A 24,396-nucleotide genomic window follows, 5' to 3' on the forward strand; every position below is an offset into this window, starting at 1 on the left:
CTAACTATATATACCTACTGGCGACCGCCAGTAGGTAATATATATATATATATATATATATATATATATATATATATCCCTCTCTCCCTCCCTCTCTCTCTCTCCCTCTCTCTCTCTCTCCCTCCCTCCCTCCTTGTTGGATTTTCTTCCACTTCTGTATTTCCTTTTGGAGCTTTGTTCCCCTCCGGCTTGTGTTTCTCTGCACTTCATATTGGTCATTAGATGCAGAGACCACATCACATCTCTTCTGGGGTTCTTGTTTAGTGGCTACATTTGCTTTTGTGGAAACGTTTTAAACTTTCTTTACCCACTCATAATACCCCGCTCTTCTAATTAACAACTTAAAATAGCATGTGGGTTTAGAGCCTCTGATGGCCTGTAAGCTCTCCGTCTCTTGTGGTTCTCTTAAGTGACCTCCCCATGTCCTGTTTTTTGCAGCTTGTATATACCTGCCTGGTAGAATTTGAAAGCATTTCTTTTCTTTCCACATAATTGCCTCGGTGGAGGCCAGTCAGTGGCTGAGGCACGTTTAAACCGATGCCTCTAAACTAGAGTCAAACAATGTACAAGGTTGGGGCCAGAAAGTTGCTTGATAGAGGGGCTAGGGAGCTGATGAGTGCATCAGAAAAACATTTAGATAACGTTACAGCAAATGATACCTGTTCAGAGAATCTAGAGAGGTCTGTGGTGGAAAGACAGCCATGCTTGTAGTGGCGGTCCCAGTTAAGTGTACTGTGAAGTGAAGATGACAAACATGTCGAAGTATGCAGACCTAAGATGGCTAAGAATGTTTATAAAGACAGGAGACATATTTAGCTAAAGCTTTTTATTCTCTGCACATGCATCTTTTTATTAGTCTTCTCTTGGGCAGCTCTACACCTTTATCACTTCCAACACCTTTCACTTACATGGGTGCTAAGCCTGGTTCTTTCTTGAAATTTTTGCCTTGTATTGAGGAATTACCTCATTCGCTGTGGTTTTTCTGTGTTCCTTGCCGTGATGGTCATTCTTCCGATGCCTCTTTATTGATACGTTTATTTGTTTGTGTTTTGTTGTATTTACAGAGGGTAAACATACACCTGAAAATCGGTGAATCACTGTACGCAGTAAAGGTAAGTTAAACAAGAAAAGGAGAAGCACGTTAGTGCGGTGGGTTAATTCAGAAATTCTGCACATGGGTGGAGGAAGAGTACAGGGAATGACACAGAGTTCCAGAGTAATGCATGGAGTCTCAAATAAGGGGCAGCAGAAATTATGTAAATAAACTCATACATATATTCTTTGAACAGCTGAGTCTTGAGTCTCGTGCTGAATTTGAGGAGACATGGACATGCCCGACTAGGAAGGGGGTGTTGTGTCAAAGTCTAGGGCAAAAGACTGTGAAAATATGCCATGGTGTCTTTTCTTTTTAGTACTTTTTTAGTTCATAGTGAGAAACAGGTTGCTGGTATTTTGGTTCTTGTTTGGAAGAGTAATTAGTATTCTGCAGATTGGGTGATGAAATAAGTCTTGCTTTGCCCAATAATAACTGATGCCTCATGGTGAATGCTTTTTTTGGATGAGGCGAAATTAAGAGTTCCATATTTTTTTACATGGTATTACCACAATTAAGATGCAGAGGGTAAGGGTTTCGAGACGTGACTTGAAAGATACTGTCCCAAAGTTAAGATGTTATTTTGGACAGAAAGTGTCCAGAAAGTGAATGTGTCCTCTGTAACGAAACTGGTGCTCATGTTTTAATATCTGAATGAATCTTTATTGTTCAATTAATTAAAATTGTTACAATATTCCATCAATGAACAAAAGCTTGCTTAAAATCTGACACAGTTAGATAAGAATGAAAAGACGTTTAAAACGATTAAAATAGTAAAAGGACTATTACTGGAACTACTGTCCTATTTAGCAGTAATGTGCTGTACATGGGACTTGAGGAAAAGTTTTATCATAGTCTCTCTTGCTTGACGGCCGACTAAGTGCTTTCATGACTCATGTAAAGCGCTCTAATACCCGATGTCTCAGGTCTAGTTCGCGCTATATAAAACGCTTAAAAAATATTAGTAACTAGGTTGTCTATACTTTCTTTGCACAGAGTATCTTGGAGATGTTTCAAACAAAAGTATGGGTGCACCACGTCATAAAGCTCAATACAACAATTAAGATGGATAGAAGTCCAACTCCAAATGATAATGAAAGTGAGGCTCCTCAGTTTTGATCTCTTTTATTCCATTACGTGGTAGAAAAAACAGTACAGCCGACGCGTTTCGTCCCAGTCTAGGACTTCTTCAGGGCGATCTATAAGTCAATCCTTATATCTCCGTGTATGGCAGAGAGCAATGCAGGATATACAGCGAAAGTATCGGTCATCCATCAAGATATGAGAGCGTGGGAGAAATTTCCTGTGGTCTGGAATTCCGAGTGATGAAAATAGGGGTAGTTAGTGAAATTCAAAGAGAATCTTGCAGCATATTTTTTCAGTAAACACTGTATGAGTGTGAATCCCAATAATATAGAGCGAAGGCAAAAATAGATATCCAACTCAGACGACCAAGAGATTCTTAAAACATGTTTCACTGAGATCCCACGAAAATATTTCAAAGAAAAAGCAGATTGCAGAATTCATAGTTATGACACATAGCAAGCTATGAGAATGTTTAGTGTTGTTTGCGTGTTCAAATGTCTACGGTATCAATTTTCAGATATGTGTTAGAAATTAGTTTCTGGATCAGGGCAATATATGTGCTATGCCAGTTGGCATAAGTGGCCAATAATTCCTTGCATAATGTAGGCATACTTGTGAATATGAATTCCATAGTCAGAATGGAAGATCCCCAAAGGTTCCAGGTAGGGGCTAACAACAACAGGGGAGGGAAGAGATGCATGTGGGTACGACAACTGACTGGTACGCCGGACCATGGATGACCTGTATGGCCAAGTTGCTTTATTTTGCCCAGGAATTGTATGTACTGTTGAAGCGCCATGCTGGATTTAATTTGCAAGAAATCTACAGAAGATTACAGGAGCCTGTCCATACACACTTCGATTCATGAATGCTGAAGAAAGTACATTTATATCAGAGTCAATGTAGGCCACTGACCAAGATAACAGTGGCCAGTAAAATATTTCTTATTTAGATTTAAGGTTACTAGTTTGTGTCCAGCCTTTCCTTCTCCTCCACTTTTTGTGTGACATTTTCTTTCCTGCAGTTACTTAGCACATTTACTTTGCCAGCATTTACTGGGTCACATCATCACTTTGCCCAAGGCATCAGGCAAATGACTTAAGGTAAATAAGCATAATTTAGTATTAGCATTAAATGTCATTGTTATTAGTAAAAAAAAATACTGTAACTGTTGTTTTATGTATGGTTAAGATTAGGGTTAGTGTTACTGTAATTAATTGAACAAAAATTGAACAAATCTCTGGTTCTTTCATTCAGGGCTACGCATGAGCAAGGGCCACTGTACTTGAGAAAACGTTTTTCTCTGTATGTGCCTAACCGCAACCTCAGATCGGCTAATCAGTGCAAGATGGTCGTTCCCAGATTCAAGCTCGTGAGGCTCAGGGGCCAATCTATATCTGTTGTAGCAGCCAGAGCCTGGAATGCTCTTCCCCCCTACCTTCGAGAAACTCAGAGTATTGTCCAGTTTAAGAAAGGCCTAAAAACCCATCTGTTCAATCTCTCGGCCTAATCTGGCTCTCCCCTCTGCTCTGTACCCCTCACACGCGCCAGGATACTCGCGAGTAATTGAGCGCGCTACAAAACAATTTATAACATAACATATAACATATTACAATTAGTTTCAAGGTAAAGATAGGAATAGAATACGGTTATTTATTAGTTTCATTGCATTCGATGTAAAATAACTAAAAAGCATGTTTTCAGTTGTGGTTTCCAATGACAGGAAATGAAATATACGAAATTAAAAACTTTGTTCATAAAGTTAAAGTTTGCATTAGCCTTAAAATATATTTTTTATTACTTCAAGGCAATTTATTTCTGTTAGAGTAAGAACTTTTTTAACCTGATTTCAAGTATTTCAAATAAGTTTGCTCCTAAATGCTGTCTATACTTGGGATATATATGATTGGCAAATGTGTAGGACCAGGAGACTGTTATTTCCTACTATCTTGTTTATCATGTTTACAGATCACTTTAGTGTAATGCAACATTTCTGCTCATATATGTATATATGTATATGTGTTGGTATTTATACAGCACAACCTCAGCTGTGGAGCAAAGAATCCCTGTACTTTATGGCGGATGCGGAATAATGATCGGAACGTGAAACTCAAGTGAAAGTTTGCATCTATTAATTATGCAACTACATTATGTTTCACATATTTACAATTGAATTACACATATTTTCATTAAATGCACCTAAAGATTGCCTGACCTAATCTGATTGACATGATTTCAGTCATATGCCAAGGCTAGGATTCAAGCCCAGCTCACCAAATTCCGGCGCCTGTTGCTCAGACACTAGATCACATATAGACAATAATTAAATAATTAGTTAAAAAATATATGTATCAAGTTTAGAAGAAACAAAATAACGCCCTCAAGTAAAACTTCAGGATGCTCTGAAAAAAGTGGAAGATAAAAACTTTTGAACGTCTCATAAATTAGAGTATAGTACTTTTGTAACACCGTTGTTAGTATGAGATCGTAGCACAAATGTGATACATACTCTGCCACAGCATCTGCATTCGAAAGGTGGAAAAAGAAAACAGCCAATGCCCTGTTAGAAACATTGGAGTGTTTGTAAAATTCAACATTCCACCATAGGACCTTCTACCTTAGTCATTACGAGCATTCAAGTACAGAACTTAAGTACATACATCAATAAGTTGAAAACCATCCCAAAATTAACACAATGCAAACCTCAACAGCAACCAGCCTACTTGGCAACCGACAATAAACAAGGCTCATAACTAATCTCAACCACTCAGGGTAAGAATGTTACCACATTGAAGATTAGTATATAAGAAGCAGAAATGAAAAAGTAATCAGCTTCCTGAAACACATCTTCTAAGCACAGCAGTATGGATAGGTCAGTAGGTTGGCCTATCGCTGCAGAAAACGGTGTCTAACCTATATAGCACAGCTACAACTTATACTGAAGGGATAAATATGCTCTCCATCCATCTGAAAACTATCAAATAAGCATGAATGGTTAGGTGATAATAACACCACTTCAGAAGCTTTTTTGAGACACGTAAATAGCCCCTGTTATATTTACTTCAGCCTCCTGACCAGTGTTTGCCTAATGTTGGGACAATTTTTAAGTTTGACAAGTCAGAATCAGTATGGCCACAAACAGGCAGTGGGGACACTAGCCTGGCATAATCTGCTCAGTGTCCAACAATAGGATTGTAAACCCAAAAGGGGCAATGCTGGACATCGCGTCCACTAAGAAACAGCAGGAATCCCACAGGGGACAATATAAGACTGCTCACTTCAAGGTAAGGGCGAGGGTTGATGAAAAGCTTACTATTGAGATGTTTCACCTGTGCAGACCACATGCATAGATGCGGTGCTTAAATATGTTCCAAGGGAAACTCAAAACCTGGGAAAATGGCCTTTGTGATACTGGCCGACCCCTAAATTGAGTGAGCTAGACCTGTCAATCCTCATAAGTGGTACAAAAGTTACAGACAGTTGAAGTTCTTACTCATTATGAGTGTCTATAAACATTTCCCAACAGGAGTGCTTATGATGTGCACTTCAATATTGGTCGCAACACCCATGGTCAGTTGCAGACACTCAACTTGTTTTTTAGGTCTCGCACCTGCGATGATCGCGAAGCGATGTCGCTGCGAGCCCTATTGTCGGCGGTTCTGCTTACAACGAGCTAAGGGAGACAAGAGATGTGCACGCGCAACCTGCCGTAATCGGATCAGGTCGCGCGTGGGCTCACCATCTCCTGTCTCCCTTAGCTCGTACAGCACACAGAGACACACGCACGCGCGTACAGGTACACACACAGACACTCGCGCACACACCCTCTCTCCCCCTCCACCACCAGTCATCGGGCTCTTTTTACACACGCATGCATACATACATACAAACGCATACACACACACGCATACACACACACACGCGCATACACACACACACGTGCACACACAGACACACTCGCACACACACGTGCGCACACATCCCCCCCCTCACACCCCACTCACTGGGTTCTTTTCGCGTGTCCCTCTCTCCCTCGGCAGCCAGCAGGTCATTCTCGGCAACAGGCGGGGCTTTCCACGAGCACGGGAGCCCCGCTAGCTGACACGCAAATCTTCCGGCTGGCTTCACGGGCACAGGAGAGCGGGGTATGCTCCCGTCTGCTTCCTGTATTTTTGCGGCCCCGTCCCCGTCCCAACACAGGTTGCCTGGCTTCCTGTTCAAGCCGGGCTGCGGCGGTGAGTTTTTTTCAATACCTAACTTGTTTTGCAAATGTTTTGGGTTTCAGTGCTTTACATGGGTGATTTGTATGAAAATGCATCTCTGATGACTTTTTATTTAATTTATTTCAGTGTCCCTACACTTGACATGTGTAGCATTTTCAAGCTGTTAATTGGACAAATGACTATTTGTTTAAATATTAAACAATCGCTGGAAGCTCGAATTGTTGACTTAAAAATACTCTAGCATAAGAACCACTGAAAAAAAATAATTGTATGTGGATTTTTCAGTAGCATGAGGTTACCGGCCTGTAGGCGCCAAAAAGGAATTTGAGCATATCTGTTGAACTGCAAACCCATCAACTTAGATTACTCTTTAACCAGTACCCAATTCTGTCGACTAAGCAGTTAAAAATGTTGCCATGAAGTCCCATGATCCTGTCTTACCAACCTTATTATTCGTTACGTTACTTGTTTCCCGATTTGAAAAAAGGAAAACATTTTGAATAATGCCACAGGTTGCAGTAAAATAGGTGACTGCTCAGTGTGTGGGAAGAAGGCAGAGCTGAGAGCACTCAGTCCTTGCAGACTTTTACAGGGACATACTGCCTTGACTGTGCGCCCCTCTTTCTTTTCATGGGGGGCACAGGGACATTTACATTGTTGGTTAGGATGGCTTACACTGAATTCTCAGACCTGGGTGTAGATGATGTCATAAGATCAGCCATTATTTCACATGACACACAGTAGTTGATTATTCTTAAAAAAAGAAAAAAGCTGTTTCTGGTTAAAATGATTTAAATAGTACATAGATTTCCTCGTTTGATATGTAAATATATCGTGAAATTTCAGTGAATGCTAGATCGCAGATATATTACTGATTAATAAATAAATGCTCAAAGCGAGAAGGACCGCAGGAAAGCAATATAACCCCCTCCGCCCCCTTGCAGGATTTTCTGACAGCTCAAAGCCAAAAACACTCTCGGAAGCTACAGTAAAATAATTGGTAATTGCAATTTATTTTAAACGAGGCCAGTTTCTGGGAAGTGCTGCGTACCCTTATAGCAGAACTCAGTGTAAGACCAGCTTGCAAAGACATCTGATGCAGAATGCAGTTTCAGTTCATGCAGAGTCCTAGATCCGGCAAGGAGGTCCTGCAGAGCCATTATTAAAAGCTAGTATTTGCTTCAGTGCAAAACAAAACAAGCACTTACAATGCAATAGGTCTTGCAATTACATTATTTTGAGCTATTGACATTGTAAATGGCAGTGACTAAAAGGCATTGTTATTTGCAATACTGAAAGCAACACCTATTGCATTGCATAGCGAGGTGTCCATGAAGACGGCGCCGCGCTTATTAAAGTAAAAAAAAAACGACAATGCCTTTCATTTATGTTTTAAAAACCAAAACATAAACAAGCATTTACAATGCAACGGTTTCGCCTTTGGAGAAGTTTACATTGCCAATAGTTTAACCTCTCGCAAATGTGAGAACTATTGTACCCTACGGACGACCTCAGCAGACAGCAATTACTACCACACACACACAGACCCAGCCCCACACACCCAGAGCCAGCCACACCCAAAGCCCCCCCCCCCACACACACACACACTGGAGCAGTCACACACACTGGAGCAGTCACACACACACACACACACTGGAGCAGTCACACACACACACACTGGAGCAGTCACACACACACACACACACACACACACACACACTGGAGCAGTCACACACACACTCTGGAGCAGTCACATACACACGCACATACTCTGGAGCAGTCACATACACACACACCCAGGAGCAGTCACACACACACACCCCCAGGAGCAGTCACACACACACACACCCAGGAGCAGTCACACACACACACACACCCAGGAGCAGTCACACACACACACACACACCCAGGAGCAGTCACACACACACACACACACCCAGGAGCAGTCACACACACACAGGCGAAACCTAAAAACCTCCCGCCCATGCTCATTACTTGATAAACAGTACCAGCGCCGCCCTCCTACTTGCATTGACAGAATATCACGATACATTTTTTCATACCATGTTACATGTATCCCCAAGTTTTGGTTCATCCACATGAATCTCGTGAACCTACCAGGCACTTTAAGAGAACGTATTTACACCGGACACCAGGGTTGGGGGGAGATTCATTTCTATTTAAAGGAGTCCGGAGCACCTACCCAGCAGTATTTCTTCCTCCTGTGACCGCCTGTTTACACCCCGAGGCTCGTGCTACGGTGAGAACACAGGGCAGCACATAGTATTAAACATAGGCAGTGCACACTTCAAAAACGCCAGAATAAGGGACACTGGGCCTTTAAATTCATACCAGTTTCTTGCACGTTTCTATATACAATTCCATACAAGTAAGGCAAGAAAATGCCCACGCATGGGAATTTTGAAAGTCTGGTTTGATTACAAACGCATCTAAGTGCTGCACATAAAAATAACGTTTCAGTAAGACTCGGAAAACAACGAGGGGACCAGGAGATCTGAAAAACAGGCATGTTAAACGTGAATAAAAACAGAATGCACAAGTTCCAATAGCTTTACCATCTAAGACTGGCCAAAAGACAGTCACCCAAGAAATCCCCAGAGAGACCTGCTTCAAAGGAGGATGAAAACACAGCACAGCAGCGAGGGAAGCGGGCAACACTCCCACTGGGGGAGGCAGCCTCTGGAGTAAAAAAAAAGTGAGGACAAATTCAGATGCTATGTTTTCAAGTCGTTTGAAAACTGATACTAAAAGGTCCTGTCGTGCATTTTCTGAGCACAAGAATTTCCCTTAAACCTGCTACCAACACTAGCCTCCCCGTTACAGAAATGTGCTTTGAGGGGAAAAAACGAACAAACAAAACATTTTGCACTGCCCGCACATCCGAACACCGAATCAACTTCTTACATTAGAAAGCAAAAATCACAAAAGGTAAGGCAGTTTTAGACAGCTCCGAGCAACTCTCTCCATAAACGTGAATCAGACTGGAGACCACTGTTTTGCAAGTGTCCAGCAACAACTGTCCGTGGGTGAAAAACTGTCCATTGAATAGGTGCAACCAGTTCGCCGCACATAAACCGCATGTGCTGCTTTAAGACTTCCACCCAAACGAAACCTACAAACTAAAGATGGTCTTAATTAACAAGAATCACCAATTACAAACACATTTCTTAGATTGGAAGTTACCATTAGTTTGTCATTTCCCATGTTCTTGTGTAGTGCTACCCATGTTAGTACACTCCTCCTTTGCATCACCAGAGGTACAGGTGAAAACAAAGACACGGACAGCGGGCTGGAGGGGGCGAAAAGAAAGACACGGACAGCGGGCGGGAGGGGGGCAAATCAATCAAAGGTTGGGAGGTGCACTACTAGGATAATCAGTAGTTTAGGCTTAAGTTTGGTAGGTGGGTAGGGTGCTCTCCCAGGTGGCGTCACCGTCCAATGACGCTGAGAGGTACAAAGGAGTTGTGTGCACGCATTAATGTGAGTGCATCCCTGGATGGAGGCACACCATGGGGTTCTAAACAGTTAGACTCCAATCAAGTTTATGATAGTTTCTTTGCATTTTATTTCATGAAGAAAAAGTTTTTTTGATATTCACATCATATCAGGTTCATTTAATGTTCACAAGCGTCTTGCATGTGGGTTAATTAATTCCACTCCCTATGCATTTCAGGCGGAGCCCTTTATCAAGGGGTATCTACAAGGGATGAAGAAGAATGGGATATCCATTACTATGACGTAAATGGAGGGTATGTGCATTCAAGGTTTACTGACAGTGAGGTGCCTAAAATCAAAACAAATGTGAGGACGATGCAAACGAGTGATATGTGCTAAGAAGTGATGGTGAAAAACACAGGATAGTGAACACCGGGTACAGGGTGATATCCGTTTTAGTTGGCGGTGAGTGAAGTGCTCAAAGACATAAATCGAAACGTAAGTAAAGCGTCAGAAAATAAAGCTACCATGTGAAAATACAAAGCTACCATGCAAAAAAAACAAACGTGTGGGTTAATAGTAGCGGTGTTTAATAAAGAAGCTGCTAGATGAACACTCACGGTGTAGGCTCGAAACGGGCCAGCTTTAACGTGATTCTAAAAAAACGGGATGGAGATCGACTTTAACAAAGTGCACTAATGGAGCGGAGCTCCTTAGCGTAGCCGTGAATGTTAACTCGAGGTTTCACTTACATGAAGTAGAAAACGTTGTTCGCTAGAATTCGGGGTACGAGAAGGTGAAGAGTGATTGCCCTGGAAGGTTAGGTGACGAGCCGATCGCCGGTAATATATTTAATAAACTCGCATGTGATAGGTTAGGGTGTGCGCAATAAAAAAGAAAGATGGACTAACGAGAAAAAGTTGCGGCGGAGGTAAAAATATACGACGGACTAAGTGGCTAGAGTGGTGAGATGGATAGGTGGGTAACAGTGACATTGCATGTAAAGATAAGGAAAATAAAAATAAGAAGGGAGGATAATAGGAAATAAGGTAATAGAATAAAGAATTCATAAATTAAGGGTAAACCAAAAGACAATGGGATAAAAAGGTGTATGAACAGGGCTTAGCAGGGGGGTGAAAAACACACGGACAGCGGGCGGGAGGGGGGTGAAAAAGACACTGACAGCGGGCGGGAGGGGGGTGAAAAAGACACGGACAGCGAGCGGGAGGGGGCAAAGACACTGACAGCGGGCGGGAGGGGGGTGAAAAACACACGGACAGCGGGCGGGAGGGGGCAAAGACACGGACAGCGGGCGGGAGGTGAAAAAGACACGGACAGCGGGCGGGAGGGGGCAAAGACACTGACAGCGGGCGGGAGGGGGATGAAAAACACACGGACAGCGGGCGGGAGGGGGCAAAGACACGGACAGCGGGCGGGAGGTGAAAAAGACATGGACAGCGGGCGGGAGGGGGCAAAGACACGGACAGCGGGCGGGAGGGGGGTGAAAAAGACACGGACAGCGGGCGGGAGGAGGCAAAGACACGGACAGCGGGCGGGAGGGGGCAAAGACACGGACAGCGGGCGGGAGGGGGCACAACTTACCTCATAAAGGAGAGAACAAACAAACAAATCAGGTCCCGGGCCGGCAGCCAATCACAGCGCGGCCCGGGGAATGACATCACGGGGGTGTCCCGGCCGGCAGATTCGGGGGCGTGTTTTTCGCCCTCTCCCCTTCCCATTGGCTGGAAGGTAAAATTCCAGCCAATGGGAAGAGGAGAGGGCGGTACTTAAAAAAAAGACACAGAAACGCCCCCGAATCGCGTTTTCACGGGGAAAGCGTGATTGACAGCCACTCTCTTCCAATGGCTAGCCTCCATTTATGGAGCTAGCCAATGGAAGAAGGGGAGTGTTCAAGTCCCCCATATTGTAAACAATAGCTTTCGCCTGGGCGGGGCACTGCTTCGCAGTGCTCCGGCCAGGTCGAAACCTAAAAAGGCATTGCCCTTTACAATGTCAATAGCTCAAACTCGGGTAAATGCGAGACCTATTGCATTGCAAATGCTTGTTTGTTTGAGGTGCTAACTCCAAGGTCCTAGAACATACGGAGTGTGCTTTACTGGTGGAAGGATCATGCTTAGCCCTATTTATAAGTACTGGGAAGCTATAACAAAATACCACAAATTAGGGTTTTCAAATGTATACTATTTTTATGATTACTAGCAGCCGCTTGAAAGGTTTATGCTACAAGCTATTCTTTAATAAGTCTGCCATTAAATGTACCAAGCTGACTCGAGTTAACAATTTTGGAGTTCCATATCCCATTTTACTGACCGTGCATTTTCACTAAAGCTAGCCATGTTGACAAGATGCAACTCATATCACGTTTTCAAGTTGTCCATGTGCTGCTCAATGACTGACAAAATGTTTAAGTGATAATCTCCCGATAGAAAAACTACATGATTTGGAAATGTATTCCCATATGGGCCAAAGTCTTCCAAAGAATTCTAGAATTTGTATTTGCCTTGCAGCTGGCCACTTCTAAATATCACAGGAAGTAATGCTAGAATGCTTGCAAGCTTAGTTTTAGCATAATTAGTAGCCATTTTTCGTGGATCTTGCTTTGTGATCAAAACATATAGTTTGAGTCTTACATGCACTCATAATTTCTGTGTGCTTTTGTAAAGCAAAAGGGCCACCAAGACCCTAAGTGTCATGTATCAAGAACAGTTGCCACTTGAAAATTAGCAAAGTCGTAAGTGGGTCAATAGCTCCATGCAAGGCAGGTCATAAGACGCGACGACACAGTATATGCCCTGGTAAACATGGACTGACCCACTAGAGAATCCTTTAAAGCTACATGGGAGGAGAACGGGGCATGCCCCTATGGTCACACACTGTACTGGTCAGAAATCATGACAACACACAGGGCAATGAAAGAAAAATAGAAACAAACACAATGTACGTAAGGGAACTGAAAGTGACAGCTATCTCGATTTAGATTAAAACAGAGAGGTCAATAGCCCAAGAGGAAGTCACTTACTTCATCTAGAGAAACACACAGGAATGTAAATGCAATAGTGTGGCGTGCTATGGATAAACGCATTTTAATATGGCATTACTCTGGCAACAAATTCAGTGACACATATTTTTATCCCAATGCAGGAATCAAGATGCCAATGCAGCATACTTTAGGCAAATAGCAATCCCACTATGCTTGCATGAGTGTGCTGTATGGTATGAGTGATTGAAAATAAACACTGGGGCAATTGTGTTTGTGTTTCCTGATGCAAGACATGGACCCAAGTGGCTTCTAGTTTAAGGGATGAAACAATTATATTTCTGGCCCCTATAAAAATTATTTTAACCATACCCAAAGAACCTTTAATAAAGGGATCACTTGGTTCTTTGAGGTATTTCTACATGTTTAAGACCCTTGCTAGAGAAATATTCAAACTGCTTCCCGAAACCATCGAGCCCATCCTGGTGTTTAGGGGCCAGGATGAGACCCTATGATGAAGCATATCACTACTAGAGTGGGTGAGGGTCTAACAAATAAATAATAATACTTTTTTTCCTTTGCCAGCAGGGTACTTGAATAGAGGCTGAAGAGTTTCCTCATAGCAGATAAGTTTGGTATGGGATACTTTTTGGTGCAGTGTGAGTTTGACAAGGGAGAGTGTAGCCCATTACCCCTATATTGAAAAGTCTCTCTTCCCTTCCCGATGAGGGATCCTGCGATATCCTCATTCAGCTTTATGTGTGATATTATATCTAGAAATAAACACGCAAGGAACATCATTTCATCTTTAACGGCTGGCATTGGACATGCTATTTTTTCCAGTTTATATTATCGTGGAGAAGACAAGATGGGACTTTTGAGGGTGGACGAAATTACAGATTTTTTTATAGACAGATTTTCCATCCCTTGAATGCTGCAAAATAATTTTTTCGGTGGCCACTTCAACTGCACGCGGCACTGATGTCTTTGTGACCAAGTAATCTACAACAATTGTCACTGCCTGGCCCCTGTACTCCTTTTGCTATGACAATGACCATTCATTAGTGGGCCCTGCAGACTACCAAATCACATCCTGGCTCCAGGAGCCTGGCGGCTTGCCTTATCCTTGGAGTGGCCACATCAGCATTCATAAATGTGTACAGGCTCCAAATCGAACAGCGGGTACTGTTCTGAAATCAGACAGCATTGGATTACCAATTTTCCACAACACAAATTCACAACATATACAGTGTGCAAACAGATGGCACTGGCAACAATGCCCAGTGCCAATCAAGGAAATGTGGGCTCATTTCCTGTTAGGCCTACTTATTACCTGATTTCGAAACAATTATTTGATGGATGCCTTTCCAGGTCGAGCCTCCATTTCCTGTTCCAGTTTTACACGTTAATTTAATAAAGCATAAACCGTGGTACTAGGGTAAAGAAGCGAATGTTATTAGAAAGAGGAATTGTGCTTGGGCCGGAGTCTACGGGTATGTTTACGAGCTTCATGTGACCTGTGAAACCGGAAGTGTACTGCATGCGCTGAGCTAGGAACATTTACCCCATGAATAGATAGCGGTTCCTAGGGAGGAAAAGTTTCAAAAGCTCATTTTCACTTGTGAATAGATGCTGGCAATGTGGATATCGTCTAGAAAAGCATTTTGAAGATCCCCATTTTCAAGTTGGCAGTCACCCCACGTACTGTCCTTCGAATTTGCAGTTTTTGCAACAATTCCACGAAAGTGTAGGGGAAACAAAACTCTCCCACCTCTACAAAACAGTTCATCCATTGTGCTGCAACTGGATGGAAAACGACATAAGTGTTCTGATGTTTGCTCTATAAGCAATGACATATGGGTCCTGACTAAGAGTGGCCCTTTAATTCCAATAGGGCTGGTAAAAGCAGTTACTGGACCCATTGGAATGCAGTGGTCATATACCTCTGTGGCTCTACTGCCTTTCACCCACAGACTCCACCTGCTAAAAGTAGGTTGAGTCTGCGGCAGTGACAGGAGCGTGGGGTATGAGGAATATCACGAGGAATAAGGACCGAAATTATTGATCTCTGGTTATTCCTCATTTATCAGGCCACCCTCAAGGTCACACATGTAATACCACCCAGTAACTTTGCCCGTTCCCCGCCATCTCGGAGTTACAACTGCCCCTGTAAGGTTAGCTCTGGGGAGGCAGTTAGTAAAAGGGATCCGGGGCGGGACAACTGTCACTTTTTGCATGATGGCGGAAGTTATCCCTCTCTAATACTCAGGTTACCAGCCTATCTCAGCAGGACTCATAATGAGGTACACATTGCAAAATATATCATCCTTAAAAGAGAAGTAGATCATGCCCGACTGCTGCATTCCAAAAGCATCTTTTACTGCCCATTACTTCACCTATTAAAATTATATAGTCCACATGTTACTCTAATTACACATTGAATATACAGTAGCACTCAGTAGTTGTTAGAGGCATGTACGCTTTTTTTACGGCCTATGACGTTACCAATAATCTGCCATATAACAGCAGTTGGCAACATGACCCCGGAAGTGATTTGGGGTAAGAGGGTGTAACAAAGTGCAACCACATACATTTTTCTAGAACCTTTTCGCAGTGAAGCCAGGAGCTACCCTTAGCCTGTAAGATTTGTTTTGTAGAGGTTTTCTACAACCCAGGACCTGTTTCTAAATGAATGTTCTCGTCTATATCAATATTTGATTAACACAGATAAGAAATTGAGGCGGCCATTCCAAACCGATAACCGCAGAGGCATTTCCTACGAAGCGAGTGAGCATCGCGAGCTACATGTTGGACACCGTAATTTAATTAATGTGCAGCCGAAAGGAATGTGCTTTTGCTGGACAGTAGAGATAAAAAGGTCACGTTTATTGGCAGAACAATGTGTGACTGTCAGCAATTTGCCGAGGCTTCGACGGGGGTTGCAATGAGCACTGCTTTCTACGACAGCGGCTCCTTATTGCTGAAAAGATGACACTTAGCCTGCAGTGATTTGAACACAGAGCACGTAATTTCATTCGCTGGGTTCAAAGAGGTGTTTCAACATGGATTGAAATGTTCACATGCAGCGCCTCGTCAGGGGTAGTAAGCTATTCATGCAATTACAGTACATATTCACAGGTTAGCGTGTATCAAAATACCCTTAACAACAGAAGCAAACCAGGTTTGAAAAATAGAAAAAGCACATTATCCACTTTAAACGTTCCTGTCCACTTTGTAGCCATTTTAGCATACATGCCAACATTTTAGGACAGGGACGAGGGAGATTTAAAATAAAAAAAATCGGTGAATGAAAATTCCCCATTGGCTTTTATTGTAGAATATGCATTTTCAGGCGGGAGGCAGCTAAAATAAGGCCATTTTTGGCTTGAAAAATCGGTAGTCTCCCGCCGGAATGGGTTCTATTGGCATGTATGATTTTAGTATGCCCCTTGCTGCTCAGCTATGCCCCCTGAGCCTCGGCACTGCTCTGCAGGGCTGGAGGGGGGGGGGAGGGGGGGGGGGGGGGTAGTCCCTGGTCTGCTCTCTAGGGCCTCACTCAGGAAGCGCGTCCCTCTCTGGGCCTCAGGTGCACGGATAGAGGAAGGAGTCAGACTGACCTGAGCTGTCCATGGTGCTGATGATGCTGCTGGTCTCGTCCGTCTGCTGCTGCAGCTGCCTGGCCGGGCTCCTCACCGCCGCCGTCGCTCCTGCTCCGGGTGGAGCCGCCCCCGCAGCCCCGCTCACTGCCTGCCGGAGGCCGCCGCCTCCCGGCCTCTGCTCCCTGCCGCCCGGCTCACCGTCCACCAGCTGCAAAGATTCATAGCCGTCATTGTTATTCTTTTTGCGGTAGCCGCCAAGGAGGCTCATGGGGCAGCAGGCGGGTGACCGGAGAGGGGGCTCCGGTCACAGGGTGGGCCTGCGAGCGCGCGGGGGCGGCGGCGGGCGCTGCTCTCTAGGCGGCCTGGCAGGGACACCACCGCGGCGCTTCCATGGCTCTAGGGCACCGCGCTCAGGCGCCAGGAGGAGGGTGGGCTGCAGGAAGGGGGATGCTTCCAGTTCCTGCCAGGGGAGCTCTCCCACCCCTCTGGTGGCTCCGCCCCTCTCCCCGGAAGCCATAGGTGTCTTTGTCTCTCGCCTGCCTTTTAACTTCCCATTTACCACACACTGATGATGTAGGGTACCGTCTTTTTACCCTGCATTGTTACGAGTTTCAATCAGTCTCCGTCCTCCCTTGCAAGGTACCCGCTTCTGACATACAGCTGAAAATATTGTGAGACTGCACCAGCATGCGAACATTTCTAGCCGACAAAGACAGTCTTTAATTGACATGCACTGAGACTCTGGCCTACATTTGAGCCGGCCGGCAAAATGACAAATAATATTAAAAGGTTTAAGCACCAGTTAAAGTGTGTAGAAAAAGAAAGGGAACTGTGTGGATTGGGAAGGGGGTCAAAGATAAAGCTAAAAAGAACAACATATTCTCTAAATATATTGGTGCTGTGCCACCTTCAGGTAACTCCATTCAAAATAATTCAAACACTCTAAACGAAAAATGTATGCAAATGTAATGCATGGGAATTACATTATTTTACGTTACCAAATCTCAGTTCGTTAATGTGATCATTGCTCATGTTTGTGTGTGTAACCAGAGAGCCACAGAATTGAATCCTAGTTGGTGCACTGTGTAATATTAGTGAGGTGTGTGTATCTAGTGCTGGGGGGGGGGGCCAGCCTGTGACAGAAAACACTTTGAGTATGTGAGTCATTACTTTAAGATTGTATTGCACACAATACATACATGCTGTCGCAAAATGTGCAAAAAGGTAGAGGGCTTTATTTAGAGATTGGCGGACGGGTTACTCCTTCAGAGCATCAAGGATATCCGGCCGACTGTATTATAAATGCCATAAGCTGTAATACACTTGTAATACAGTGGATGTGGACAAGCCATCAGCCATGTTTGTGACAGAATATCCCATCCACAAACCTCTAAATATGGCACTTAGACTTTAAGATAAAAAACAAATGCTTTCAAAATATTTAGTTTAGTAATAGGGAACAGACTGTACCTAGGTCAAACATTTTTTATTAGTGTCCATTAAAAGGACACACTCCTAAAGTCTGCTGGTAACACATTCTTACATTACCTTTCAAAAAGAATATATCTTTGTTACCATATAGCTTATATTGACTCCATCAATTAAAGCTTATAGTGAGTAACCAATTGTTCGTGTCCATTTCTTTCAGGTAGCGGGCACCATGTCACCTTTCTTTATTAGCTCTCTGTCCCCACCTCTCCTTCTCAATATTGGCGATCCTTGCCCGTCCCTTTCAGCGAAAGGCGCATCTGCGTTAGCATTAATGGTTCAGAGATGGCTCTTTGTTAACAAAAGTATATGAGCTGTTTTTGTAAAATTGAAAAAAACATGGCAAGTTGTTCCCCATACATCCCACACATTTTGGCCTCTAGATTTTGGATTTAACAAATTCAGATGCGTTGGACTGTGAGGAAACCAATACAGAATGGCATTCTGTCACGATGTGTGCCAAAACTGAAATAAATATAGAGGGAACTTTATTTGTAATATCAGTCATTCCACTAGCGTTATGATTAGGTTTTTAGGTAGGTGAGTTGTATCATGCAGGTGTTAATGATATTAGGGTGCAGTATTCAGTCAGCATTGCATAATGAGATGACAATGGAGGCCATTGAATTGTTATCACACAGGATTCTAGACATGTATCTTACTGATCTCATGGTATATAAAAAAATAATTAAGTTATGTATCTATATTACACTACGCTGATAAATTCAGTTATGGGTTTATTTCTTGTCCTAATCTCTCTCATCAAAGTACTTATAAATGAGGTAAGGGTTTGGGGTCTAGACAGGCAAAATCATGATCCAAGGGACCTAGAAAATTCCTAAAAAGGAAAAAACGTTGGGGCGACATGCCATCAACACACCCTCTGCAGTTCTACTTCCCTCTACCAACTAGGTCAGTGATCGCTCGCATTGCTGCCTACTGGAGAGGCAAAGGCAGCCCTCATACCCCTCTTCTTTCTGAGCTGAATTTTGCCCTTTTTGACGCCTCCATGAGATTCAAAATTGATAGGTGGGTGGTATCCCTAAAGGGAAGTCATCCTAAAGAAACGGTATAACGGAGTAAACTCTCAACCTGGCAGCATCCCTTTAGTGGAACAGTAACCCTGAAGACTTGAAAACATTGTCATAAAGCCAGCAGATAAGGGTGAAGGGATAGTGATCTAAAGTTTTAAAGACTTTGATCAGAAAATTCTAAACCAGCTTCAGAATTCAGAGCAGTAAAGAAAATCATCTACAGACTACACAAATGATATATGCAAATCCATACATGATTTGATAAACTCAAAGTGGGCTCAATGAAGGATGGTTAAGGGCCAATGAGTTTACATATCTTAACAAACATGACTTTTGCATCCTAGCATTTTACACTCTGCCTAAAATTCATAAGAGTAGTACCAAACCTCCTGATAGACCCTTTATGGCTAGATGTGACCCAATCTTTAAACCTTTAACAGTGTGTATTGAATTTGTTATGCAACCATGTGTTCTTAAGACACTTTCATTCATTAAAGATAGTTTGGCTCTCATCAATGAAGTACAAGGTTGTCTATTTGACAATTGTATTGACCTACTGGTAACCATGAACTTTGAAAACTTGCATACTAACATTCCACAATATCTCTATAGCGCAAAGTGCATACTGACTGTGGCGTTTGGTGCAGAAATATGTTGCCCAATGCAAACCGCTGAAAATACATATTTTTGGAGGTTTTTACGAATACCCCAGAGTGTTCAAGAGGAAATCGTGCATTAAGAGATGGGAGCAGATTTTATTTCTGATTTTATTGAACTCTGCCCAATACTTCTTTGGTTCTCTATATAGCTTACGAGGGAGCTAGATTTAATAGAAAGATAGTGATCGACTGTATGAATATGGATCTGAGCCACAGCATACCATGGCAAAGCTATGTCAAAACAATTCTAGGGGCGCTGGGCAAAGCTCAGCTGTTCAGCACCCCACAGTTGATCTGTAAATCAGACATAACTTGCGTCTAAGAGACCGTTAGGCTAACCACAAGAGAGGCAAGGTTGCAAGTGCCCCAACATAAAGACAGTTACAAGCACTTTATGAGGGGGAAATCCACAAATAAAATGGAAATGTATTTAACTCTGGATATGTCTGCCCAGCACAGAAGACTGCGAACGCACATTCGATTAAACTTGTTTCTGCAGTTGTTGATGGGGTGGCATAAACCATCAGATCTCCCTTTTTGCACATGTGATAGGACTAGACTTTAAACGTTTTTATTTGGGTTAACTGGTCAGCCTTAAGACAAAAGTATGTTCGCCCTCTCTTTGTGCCTTTGAATTTTAATGAAGTGAGACCAGTCTTATTTTTAGTATTAAATCTTTTTTTTGAAAAAGAGGCTCTATAACAAAGCAGAAAATGTCCAGCATACAAAGCATAAACGATGATGTCAAGACCAGTAGCAATATCATCAGGACAGAGCCATGAAGGGAGCCCACATGGCCAAAAAGACTCCCGATACATTCGGCAAAGCTGCCGGGCTAGGACCATTATCCAAAGAGCCAAAACAAGAAACAGCCCCAACCCCCCCTTTCCCCGACCACCTCCCTGCCTACCCACCCCCCACCCTCGTTCCAGGTCCCGCTTTCCATACCATTCACGCATCCAATCATTTCACTCTTAATCAAGCATCAGTTTGCGATAATCGCAGCAACCGCAGGTATCGGGGGCATGACACCTCTCTGAATTCCGTGGCCAACAGAGACAAGAAGGGCTGCCACAACTCCACATACTTAGCCCCTTCCCCCGCTTTAACCAAGGACAGTTTTTCCATACCCAGGACTGACCAAAGACGACCCAGCCAACCCTGAAGAGTAGGGACATGTGAGGTGCGCCACAGAGCCAGTATGTTCTGGATGGCGGAGCCCAAAGCTATTGCAATTAGTCGGCCCCTGCGAGCTCTCAAGGGAAAAGTAATAGCATTGGGGAGCCCTAGAAGAACATAGGCCGGGAATCTTGGGATGTCTGTTTGGAAATGTGCATCTATCTCATCAAGAACTAACTTCCAGTAACCCTGAATGTGTGTGCAATCCCACAGGAGATGTGTCAGTGTGCCTCTCTCACCGCAGCCCCGCCAGCAGGATGCGTCCTTGGTGTGTTCCATCTCATGCAACCATTCAGGCGTGCAATACCAGTACATCACCAGTTTAGTGAAAGTGTCCGTCAACCCCATGTGATAGGCAGAGTGGCTGGCCCAGTAACAAATGTCCTCCCATTCCTTATTGCTCAGGCCCCGTCCCAGCTCTCTCTCCCAGAGTTATAGACACGGGAATATCGCTCCAATGACATGCGATATAGGTCTGAAATGAGTCGTCCGTCTGATGTACGTGTAATGAGCCAATATTCATACCAGCTGAGCTTCCGATCAGCCCCCTCCCGGACCTGGGGGTTGAGTGTCCAATGACGCACCTGTAAGTAGCGGAGTCGCTCTGTTTCTTGCAGATCATAGTCCCGACGCAAGCACTCGAAGGGTGTCACTCCCTCACCAGAGTAGATGTAAAATAAGACTCGACAGCCTGCCGGACGCCAGTGAGCGAACGCCCGGATGTCTCTACCGGGTCTGAAGTCTGGGTTTTCCAACAGGGGAGTGAGCGGAGAGGGAAAAGTCATTAAGTTGTGCCGGACACTAGTCTGATCCAACACTTCCAGCGGGACTCTGGTAATATAAGATGCGTATAGGTTAGGAGGTCGGTGCTGTCTGCGGAGGAAGGGGGCTTCCTGCAGCGGGCGGCCCGCCACCGCCTGATCCTGGAAAAGCCAGTGCCGCTGCGACTCCCAATTACTCCATTCCACCAGGGTGCGAAGTTGGGACGCCTGGTAGTAGAGCATCAAGTCAGGCAGCCCCAACCCTCCTTTCTCGGGGGGAAGCATTGCCAGTCGCAGCTTCATCCTAGGTCGCCTCCCGTTTCAGATGAACTGCGCAAGTTCTGACTGAGTTTGGCGGATCCAGCCCTCAGGGCGTTGAAGCGGAACGGCCCGGAAGATATACAAGACTTGGGGAAGAATGGTCATTTTCACCTCGGCCACCCGCCCCAGCCAGGAAAGTGGGAGATGCCGCCATCGCCCCAGTTCTGTGCGGAGAGTTTGGCGGAGGTTGGCATAGTTGATACGCACCGTATCTTGCAGAGTTGCCGCCAGTTGTATCCCCAGGTATGGGACTGCCTCCGATGCCCAGCGGAAGGGGAAACGCTCTTCCAGGGAGGCGCAAGTCCGTTTTTCCAGGGAGAGGTCAAGAGCCAGCGATTTTGCCATATTAACTTTAAAGCCTGATGCCCCTGCGAATGCATCTAGGACCTCGACGCTGGCCGGCAAGGAATCGCTGGGAGCGGCCAGAGAGAGGAGGACGTCATCAGCATATAAGCTGATTGTATGGATGTACGCCCCGAACTTGATCCCCCTCACTCTGGGGTCCGTCCGCAAGGCCTGTGCCAGTGGTTCCATGTAGAGCGCAAAAAGTAGAGGGGAAAGTGGGCACCCCTGCCGGGTCCCGTGTTCGATGGGAAAGCGAGGCGACGAGCATCCATTGACGCTCACCATTGCCGTTGGGACAGTATAACAATTCAACACCCACGTGCGAAATTTGACACCCAAGCCCGCTTTTATCAGCACTTGTTCCAGGTACGGCCAGTGGACCCGGTCAAACGCCTTTTCGGCATCGATCGTCAGCATCATGTATTCGCCTGGCAATCTCGTGGCCAGCTCCATCAGGTGGAGCGCTCTCTTAGTATTATCGGCAGTCTGTCGCTCTGGAATAAATCCTGCCTGGTCCGGGTCGACCAATCCCGGCATAAGCGGCGCCAGCCGGGCCACAAGGATGCTAGTGTAAAGTTTGAGATCCACGTTAAGGAGGGATATGGGCCGGTATGCTCCGCATTGCGTACGGTCTTTCCCTGGCTTAGGGATAACCGAGATAGTGGCATCCATTAGATCACTCGGGATAGTACCGGGGTCTGAGAACGAATTGAAAAGAGCGGTCAGTTGCGGGGTCAGCTGGGGGCAGAAGGTTTTGTAAAAAATCGCGGTAAAACCATCCGGGCCTGGTGCCTTAGCCAATTTGAGGCGCGATATCGCTGATATCACCTCCTCCGGACGGATCGCACCGTCCAGCAATTCCGCCTGGTCCGTTGACAGGGCTGGGAGAACGACAGACTGTAAGAAGGCCTCACTATCCGCAGGATCAAGCAGGGCCCCGGCATATAAGGAGGTGTAAAAATCGCTAAAAGCGTTCGCTATGTCCCCGTCTCCAGACACTCTACATCCCTCCGGTGTGGTTATCTCCTACACCGTGTGTCGCTGTTGCAATTCTCTGATGGCCCGCCCCAGCAGGCGCCAGCACCTGTCTCCGCCCGTGTAATACATGTGCCGCACCCTCAGGGACGCATATTCGGCCCGATCTTGGTCTAAAGCCGCCAGCTGTTGACACACCAGACGCAGCTGTCTCCAGACCCGTGGTGCCCCTGTCCGCTGATGTATCCGTTCCAATTCGCGTGTTTGCGCCGACAGCTCCTCTCTCTTGCTTGCCCGTTCTACGTTTTCCGCTACCGAAAGCGCTATGAATTGGCCCCGTAGTTCCGCCTTAAGTGCCGCCCAGTGTGTCGCCAGTGAAGTGCCCGCAGGTTGATTGTGTGCTAGGTAATCTGTTATTGCCCCTTTGATTTTGTCCATCACTTCTTTCCGATGGAGCAATGTGTCACGCAGTCTCCAGTAACGCGGAGTGCGCGTGAGGGGTGGGAAGGAGAATACCACCGAGAGCGGTGCAAGGTCTGAAAGCGCCATTGCCCCAATATCTGCCTGAGACGGCAGCGCCGTAAGGGAAGCAGATGTCAATAGGTAGTCCCGTCGTGCATACATCTTGTGAGCGTTAGAGTAGTATGTGTAGTCCCTGCCTCATGGATGAAAGCTCTGCCAAAGGTCAGTCATCCCCAACTCTTTCAATCTACAGTGCCCTCCCTCGGAGAGGGTGCCTGACTGCGAGGAGCGCTGCCCCGACCAGTCCAAAAGGTTATCAAAGACTAAATCGAAGTCGCCTCCAATTAAGACGGGTCTATCTGGTGACGTGGCCACCTCGCTGAGCGCTTGGTGAAAAAACTTCTCCTGCCCCTCATTAGGTGCGTAGACAGAGCTGACTGTGAAGGTGTCGTCTCCTAGCGAGAACCTGTAAGAAAGCAACCTCCCCTTTATTTCAGCTCCCTTCTGTAGGACCTTACCCTTAAAATGTTGGGCCACCAATATAGCAACTCCTGCTGTCTTCGTGGGGGGCAGAAGAAAAAAATTGCGTCGGAAAGTGTCAAGATTTCAGCCTATGGCAATCCTTGGCCAACAGATGTGTCTCCTGGAGAAGGCAAATGTCCGTTTTCGAGTTCTCCAGGAGCGACAAGATCGCCCTGAATTTTACCGGGTTGTTAA

At 45.0% G+C, this 24,396-nt stretch overlaps 1 protein-coding gene across 6 annotated transcripts in view; it reads right to left on the minus strand.

The window, feature by feature from the left end:
- Positions 1-24,396, minus strand: part of DNAJC6 (DnaJ heat shock protein family (Hsp40) member C6) — a 417,360-nt gene that overhangs the window by 291,475 nt on the left and 101,489 nt on the right. For 4 of the 6 annotated variants that reach the window (XM_078669042.1, XM_078669009.1, XM_078669017.1 and 1 more), the window contains exon 1: positions 16,474-16,872. The exons of 1 other annotated variant lie outside the window; for it this stretch is intronic. In XM_078669042.1, the coding sequence (XP_078525168.1) occupies positions 16,474-16,723 (250 nt within the window). In that variant the 5' untranslated portion in view covers positions 16,724-16,872. Of the gene's footprint in view, positions 1-16,473; positions 16,873-24,396 lie in introns of those variants that run through there. One more of the 6 variants, XM_078669033.1, reaches the window with a different exon arrangement.

This window comes from Lissotriton helveticus, chromosome 1_2 (assembly GCF_964261635.1).
Source record: "Lissotriton helveticus chromosome 1_2, aLisHel1.1, whole genome shotgun sequence".
NCBI lineage: Eukaryota > Metazoa > Chordata > Amphibia > Caudata > Salamandridae > Lissotriton > Lissotriton helveticus.